This window comes from Anser brachyrhynchus, assembly GCF_964034855.1.
Source record: "Anser brachyrhynchus genome assembly, chromosome: Z".
NCBI lineage: Eukaryota > Metazoa > Chordata > Aves > Anseriformes > Anatidae > Anser > Anser brachyrhynchus.
The window spans coordinates 40,049,330-40,057,465 of record NC_137697.1 but is presented as its reverse complement, the minus strand read 5'-3'; the positions used below and the strand labels follow the sequence as shown (position 1 = coordinate 40,057,465).

The 8,136-nt window shown below is 37.1% G+C and overlaps 1 protein-coding gene across 4 annotated transcripts in view; it reads right to left on the bottom strand.

Moving 5' to 3' along the window:
* Positions 1 to 1,909: 1,909 nt before the first annotated feature.
* ERCC6L2 (ERCC excision repair 6 like 2) overlaps positions 1,910 to 8,136 on the bottom strand; it is a gene marked incomplete at its 3' end in the record, with an annotated part of 59,231 nt that continues 53,004 nt past the window's right edge. Inside the window, exons 18-19 of one of the 4 annotated variants that reach the window (XR_013943944.1) lie at positions 2,785 to 2,937; positions 1,912 to 2,406 (exon numbers count right to left, since the gene is read on the bottom strand). Coding sequence is in view for 2 of the 4 variants with exons in the window: in XM_080575191.1 (XP_080431317.1) it covers positions 6,621 to 7,593 (973 nt within the window). Of the gene's footprint in view, positions 2,938 to 5,613; positions 7,594 to 8,136 lie in introns of those variants that run through there. The other 3 variants (XM_080575192.1, XM_080575191.1, XR_013943945.1) reach the window with 3 other exon arrangements.

Genomic DNA, 8,136 nt, shown 5'->3' with positions numbered 1-8,136 from the left:
AACGCAATTTTGCTCTGTGTATACGCTTTCAGAAAACAGTGCTTTTGTGCAGCAGGCCTGCTCATGTTCCAGTTTGTATAGATTACTATGTGTGCAATCTCAGTTGAACACAAGGTCAGAATCTGACCACTTGATTCCATCCTCTCAGCTCAAGCAAATACAAATAACTCTAAAGTATCATGCATATAGGGAATACCTACATCAAATTACTTCTTTCATTTTGGAATACAGTCTGCACTTGGTCTTTGGAAAAAAGGCAATTTAGTCTTTTAGGTGCCAATTCAACAAAGGTTAGGATGTCAGCTGAACAACTGTGAAGCCCACCAATCAGTTTGTTCAGACCCATTTTCCTCTTTTAGAATTAGTGTCTTCTGTGCAGAATCATACACAAGATACAGGTCCAATTACTATCACAAGGATGATCCTGTGGTCCACACATGTTCTGTAGCAAAAAGGGCATAACATCTTAAATGTTCTGAATCTCTGTGTACCTCTCACTTGCACAATCTAGGAGTACAATTTATATCTCAGAAATTGAATTGTCTGAGTTACGTTGAGCCAGTTACCTATTTTTTAGGCGCATTATTCAGCAAGGTAGATGCTGGCATGAAGTCTACTGAGATGGTCATTACTTTTTTCCATGGGATGCACTGAATCAAGATGTATGGAATCATGGAATGTACAAATGCAAGGAGAGAAAGTTTTCATAAGAATATTACCTCATTTGTTGCATAAGCTGGAAGGTATGCAGTGAATAAAATATGCAGGGCACTGCTGGAACAGGAAAAGACCTAATAGCAAAGGCAGTTAAATGCTTCCTTGGAAGAACAGAATCTTCTTCTGCTGCAAAGATTCTTAAGCAAGTAACTTAAATCATCTTTTTCATACACGGTAACTGTATTCTCATCTTTGAAGTATCTAGTGATAATTTTTAAATTGTGATTATACTGTTAGCCATTTCCCTTCCCTAAGAATGAATTATTATTAATTAATTATTTCCCTTTCCTATTAATGCTGCTTTCACTCACTGTGCTCAGGCTATGGTGCTGGCGTTGGTCTGCCTTTCAGTGCTCGAAGTCATGACCCGCTAAAGCTGAGCAAATACATCCTTTCAAACTGCCTTTTTGTGTTCATGAAATGTTTGTATGCACACCCGGACTTTTTTAAACACATTCATTATTGGAAATTATTCATCCTCCCTCCCCCAGACTGAAAAATGAAATGTGTGGACCACATGGCTATTCCCAAATCCAGTTATAAGCATAGCTCTAATTTGTAAAACATGCTTAAGATCCGAACTGCACTTACAAAACAGACCCAGGACACACACACTGTTTTTAAGTGGGTCTGGTGACAGTTTTGTAAACAGGTTGCTGACAGAGCTGCATTTGTTACTGCAGGCAGGGTCAGATTTCTTACCATTTCACTGGCATCCTATTCCCCCCACCCCCCGTCAAAGAATTCCCACCGAAGCCAAGGGGAACTATTGGAACCTTCTGTCGGGTCAGGGACCCAGAACCAGAACCATCAGAACCCCATCAGCTACAAGAGCAAGGAAACTGCAATAAGGAACAGGAAAAAACAAACAAACAAACAAACAAAAAAACAACCAAACTTGCAAGCCGTTTCCAGCTGGAAGCAAGGACAAAAAAAAAAAAAAAAAAAAAAGAGATCCTTCTCCTCTGGGCTGATTTAATCAGGTGATTTAATCAGGTTAATTGAGATCAGGTGATAACTGCCACGAAGCCATTTCCTTACGATTGGAAGCTGTTACAATTTCCCAGTAGTCTGTGCCTCACTGCAATCAAGCAGGAACCTGTGAGTGGAAGCTGTATGAATCTCACTCCACTGAAATCCTAAACACAGAATTCCCCAAAGCCTCCTTCATTTTCAAATCCAAACAAAATGATAGTCACAGATTTCCATTAAGAAAAAAGCTGTTTATTTTTAACATTTGAAGGATATGCCTTCAAAATGTCATCCTTTTTGAATTAGTTCATCTTTTTAAAATCATACACACATCTTATTCATGACAAAAATATTTTATACACACATCCCTAGGGCACTAAATTGCAGTATTTATGGGTTAAGTGATACTCCCTAGTAAAATAAGTTAAATTTGCACAGGAAGATACAGAGTAACATAAATCTTACTTCAAGACATCACCCTGTGGCTCAGCTTAATTACAGATTAAAATAAAAATGCATTTCCACAAATAAATTAGCAGTACTTGGCATAGATGTGAATAAAACATGCATTTCTGTGGAGGTTTTGACATACACATTTTGTCATCTTACAGATGAGAAGCAATTTCCTCATTACTTCAGAAATATGATGACTTCTTTCTTGGGAATTAGTTCTGCATTTCAGCCTTGTACCTGTACATTTCTACTGCATGAAAACTTCTAAAAGAAAGGAAAGAAGGAAGTGTTGACCTAACTCAATCTGATCTCATCTTCCCCATTATCTATTGATTTAGGCCATGTCTGACAATCTAGTGGTGCTTGAGTGAAATCTCTCCCTAGCACTTTGGTATAAACTAAAATAGACATTATTTAGCCCCTTCTGGCCCTCAGATTATTTGAGAAGCTACCAGCCCTTCCCTCTGCCCTAAAATATGGACAGTTATATCCATATAATTTCTAACAGATATTAGTCTCTCGCATTCTTAACGACCTCCAACATTGGCACTCCTCCCTAAGCAACATATTATACAATATTTACTCTTAGAGACTTGTCCTGTTATCTAACCTGTTATCTTTGGTGTGGCTTAAGCCACTCACCTCTTGTCTTTTCACAGTGGAAGCGAAGGAACTATGCCCTTTCTCTTTGCAGCATTTTTATGCATTTGAAGGCCATATTCTTTGTTCCACCAAATCTTCTCCTCTGTAGGATAAGCAGCAGCAGTTTGCCTCACTAAGCAGAAGAATGCTGATCTGTAAATAAAAATCAGTATTAATGCCATCAATCAAAGGCCTTAATTTATGTCCTACTTAGTAATATCAACAAGAAGGGTCCAGATATTCCCTATCTTACATTGACTTCTTTTAACTGTACATAATTCAAAAGCACCAGTAACTAACAGTTTTATGGTTCCTGGTTTCTTAGTTGAGACTAAAAAAAAAAAAAAAGAAAAACAAAACAAAATAAAAACAATAAGCAGCTGCTCCAATTGACTGTACTGAATTTCATTTTGCATCTTAAATGTCATTGTATAATAAAATGCTAACAGCATAGATTCAGGGTTAAAGAAAGAGAAACAACTAGGGAACACATTTATTTTACACACATTAGTTGTCTATAAGCCTCTTACTACTTCATCATGTACATTCAGAACTGAGCTCCTTTGTTCCAGGTAACTAAGTCAGATTTCCCAGTTCAGTTTTTAGATGGCTCCCACTTACAACAAGCGCATAACAGTTAACAGACAGAGCAAAGCCTACAACAGCTTCCCATGACCTAAAGTAGAAGCTGCTCCAGATCAAATTTAAGCTTATTTTCCAATGGGCAGTCATCCAGACCACAAAAACCACCACCATTCACAGACTGCTGCTGTGCAGCTTCAGTGTCCAAGGTTTTAAAATTTCATAACATTTACCCTTCACATAAAACAATTTATACAGTATACTCAATGTAAAACCCTATGCTAATACAGCATTAAATTTAAGATGTCAAAGCTTACAGAAATCAAAGATTATGGTTAAGGTTTCCAGAGCAACATGAAGTTGAAGTCTTGGCCTCTTTTGGTTGTGTGTTATGATAAGGTACTCCTTCATACGATATCGTAGTATTGAGAAACGTGACAGACTATGAGGCATACGAGACATGACATTGCTTATCTTATAACCACTTCTCTTTATCTGTGAAAAACTTTTCATTTGGAGATTTTATTACAGCCAGTGTTTCAGGAGTAAGATGACAAGTTGTGCGTATGTAGAAGTCTTCTTACTCCACATATACTGTATTGCATGTTCTCAAAAACTGACAACATAACCTCTGACTTTCTGAATTATGTGTATTATATCACCTACAGAAACAAAAGAAAGATCCAATAGGTGTTTTCCTTTAAAGTACACCTCCAAGAGTATTACTTTTACACAGATGTATGGAATTATTTTTAGCATTTTGGATGCAGAATATAAAGAACTCTTAGGGTCGTGTTCCTTAGCATCCTGGTAGAATAAATTAGTGTTCTATTGCAGAATTAGTTGGGTAGTGTACAGCCCATGTACCTCACCTTGCAATCATGACTAGATTAAAAACAAACAAACAAAAAAAACATTATTATGCATCCTTCTATTGGATAATGCATGTGTTTAATGCATGCATCAGAGAAAGGACTTATGGCTGAACCTTCAATCCTCATTTTTAAGTGCCTGAATCTGCAACCCTACATACCACTAGTGAACTGTTGTTCAAAAAGGAGGTTTAAAAAGTTCAACATAAAAATTATCTTCCCTGAAAGCTGTGAGTGAAAAGTAATAGTATATAAATTTGATGTTCTGAGAAGTGCTAATGTTAGATACTATGATCATATACAGGCACATTTCAATTCCTGTGTAGGAGGGTGAAGTCAAATGCAGAAAACGCACGTAAATATTTGCCTTGGCTGAAAAAGAGCAACCAGATCAAAACGAGCACACAGCAGCTGTCATGCCAAAACTAGAGGAACACAAAACACTCTACATTTAAGGACAGAAATCTGCAGAGAAATCTACATAGCAGAGGTTGAAATGCATTTGGTGCAAAGCTGGGAATGGCGTAAGTGCTTTCCTCAAGCATTCACAGCCGTACCAGCCTCTCCTTCAGCAGCCCTTGCAGTAGAGCCAACAGACACTGATGTGTCCACATCGAGGCCCATCACATGCCACAATGCCTACTTAGGAAACATACCCACAGCTGCCCCCCTCCTGCCCTCTTGAAAATAGGCTCAAAGGTTAAATAATGGGATATGACCACGTTACGCACAAATTCTCCTATGCTTTCAGTGGTGACAGGATTCACGGTGTGCACACACCTACTGTACTCAGTCATTTATTCCTTGGAATTGCTGACCGTCCACATAGATGAGATAATGGACCATCTTGAGAGAAAGGTCTGACTTGAAAGTGGGTGACTGAACCTTCACAATGGAGTGTGACCGATTGTTTCAGGAGCTCTCCAGGTGGCAGTTTTGGAGAGTTCTTCAAATTCCCTAAGGGAGCTCCTGCTGTCTAGTTTAATTTGTGTACTTAAAATGTATTAAGTAACATTCTTGGTGGAGCGTCCCCAGGTTCCTGCTGCAGAAACAGCTGAAGTATCGTAGTGGAGTAAACTGATGTAGTGCAGCAAGAATTACAATTACGTAATTGTATTCACTGTATTAAGCATAACACGACTGACAAAACCTCCAACTATCAGCAGAAGCTGAATTTAGGCTGCAGTGCACTTTACAGTAATATTTAGTGTCAACAGCAAAACTAACTCAACAGATTACAGTTAATTTCCTCAAAGTTATTTCATTGTTTTTTTTTTTAAGACTACGCAAGCCTGAGTTTAGAAAAAAAACCTGACAGTCCACATACACAGTAGCATGGTATTTTTTTAAGTGCACATAAAATACCATATCACAGTTTTAAAAAATAAAATAAAAAATTAATAAAACATTTTTATTAAAATTTTTAAATAAAATCAGGATACAGTACTTATAAAAGGAAACTTGTTTCATTTGTTAAGCTGAGCAAGAAATGACAGTTTTCAAGTATAGGCTATATTTGTTTTGCATTATTGTACTACCCGTATCTTTTCATACCAAATACATGTATGAAATGAAGAGACAACGAGTCTCAATTACTGAATGGCAATACATTCTTCTTGAAATTTGCTAGAAATCAGAATATATTTTATTCCACTTGAAAATAGAAACCTTTTTCCTTACAGTTACCAACATCAAAGTATTGTTCAGACTACATAATCTGACAAAGGCATCAGAGAAGTCTATAAAAATAAAAAAAGGGAGAAGTGTAGTGACAGATGAAATTTGAAACCTCACATCATTTAACATGCAGTAGATCTCACACTGAAGATGACAGTGAACAAACTAAAATTGGTGCTCCTTCACATCAACTAAGCTGAGGAACTCACTGCCACAGGATACTGAAGTTAATTAGAAGCTCCACAGCTTTGAAGAGAGACTGAGCAAAATCAAAGAAAAAAAATCCATTGCAGTCTAGAAATCACCCATCTCTGGAAGCCCCTGAGTCCTCAGTAGCTCAGAAAATATGAAGAGTTGCTTTGTCAAATCCTGTTACCATACTCAGATGCTGCCAAGATGTCTGAGGGTAGCAAATGTGCACACAGGGAAAACTGCTTAGCACTGCTACCGACTCTAGGAATATAATCAGGATTCAAGAAAGCAAAGTGCACTCAAAACATTCAAAAAGAATTTAATCTAAAATTGTTATGTCAGCTTACGATAATATACAATTTAGTCAATGTAAAATGTACATTGGTATCATCATAAATATGATTTCATCACTTTACATTTCATTTCATGGAGGTATCATGTTTTGCTGAAGTTCTACACATTTTAATGTTAATTTAACTAAAACAATTATAGTCCAACTCATGTAGAAAATCTTCATTTTGCTACATCACAAGATGTAGCAGTGGATGGTTCATCTGGATCATCTATATTGTGTTTTTTCCATAGAAAGTTCTCATTTTTTTTCCAAAGAGAACTTTCACATACACCTCTCTTTTCTGTCACTGGTGGATGAGGTGCTCTTTCACACAGCTCCTCTATGACCGCCAGGTCCGTGAGCTTTCTGAGGCTCTCCTCATTCTGCTCATTCAGCATGTCCCAGAAGTCTTTCGGTCTCTCCTTTGATTTTTCTACTTGCCCTGAAGGGATTCTCCTTGGTGATTCCGTAGGCTCATTTCCACCATTTCCGAAGAGGTCATCAAGAATAGAGGTATCTCCAAGCAAGTCCACAAAAGGCTTCTTATAAGTCTTAGCTTTTCTCTCCTTGTTTTCTGACTGAGACAGGGATCTTTTTCTTGGCAGCTCTGTTACTTCTGAATCCTGCTGTTCTTCACAACTTTTTACAGACAGCACCTCAATTATTTCTGATTTACTGCTTAATGAACCAGATGCCATAAAATCCTTGAATGCCTGACTGTTTCTCCTTTCAATATATTGAGTAGCATCAGTGAGTGATTGTTTGTATTTTGTATTTTTAACACACACATTATCTTGCAAACAGGAGTCATTGTGAAGCTGCTCTACTTCTTCACAGCTTTGCTGTTTCTGCATTCCTGTAGTTCCACTCAGAAGTTCTTTAGCTGATGAAAGTCTAGACTTGCGTCTTCCAAAATTAACAACAGATTTTCTTTTTCTGGAGTTTCTTGCATCCGCTTCTTTTTCCACATAGTCCTGAGAAACTTGTGCTGGTATTTCAACTGGAAATAAAGATGCCATCTCTGGATGCTTTGAAATGTAAAATTCTTTCAACATCTTCTGCCGTGTTTCTGATGTAACTTTTGTAATATGTTCTGCAAGTTCTTCCACTGATCCCATATTGAAGTGGGATACCATTTCCTCAAATTGTCTCCTGTAATTATCAAGAAGAAAAAATGTTTTATAACCGACAACTTTAATTAGGAACAAAAGAAGTAATTTTCAAAATTGCTTATATACCAACTACCATAGTGATTTCCTTGTCACAAGGCCAAATTAAAAATATATACCAAATCCCAATTCCAGGTTTGCCCACTTAGCAATAGCTTTCCACTTTCTTTTCCACATACCACCTGGCTATCTATGCACCAATGGAATTTAATTATCAACATTAACAGCAACAATTTGGGGAAAAAGGAAAAATGAGACAGAAAAACTCTTATCTTTCCAAAGATGAAGGGGAAAAAAATTAAAAGAAATATTAAAAAAATACTGAGTTTCATGATAAAAAGTATATATAACGTCCAATGTTTTTACAGTCTATGAAAGTGATGAAATCTAGACAAAACCAGTAGGCAGTCAGAAGCTCACATTGTAACATTTCTTGTTTCTAAACAGCTAAAACATTAGCTTGCAATACTGCATGGTGCACATACCATGAACACTGTGGTGATGACATCTGCACAGTGTCATATAA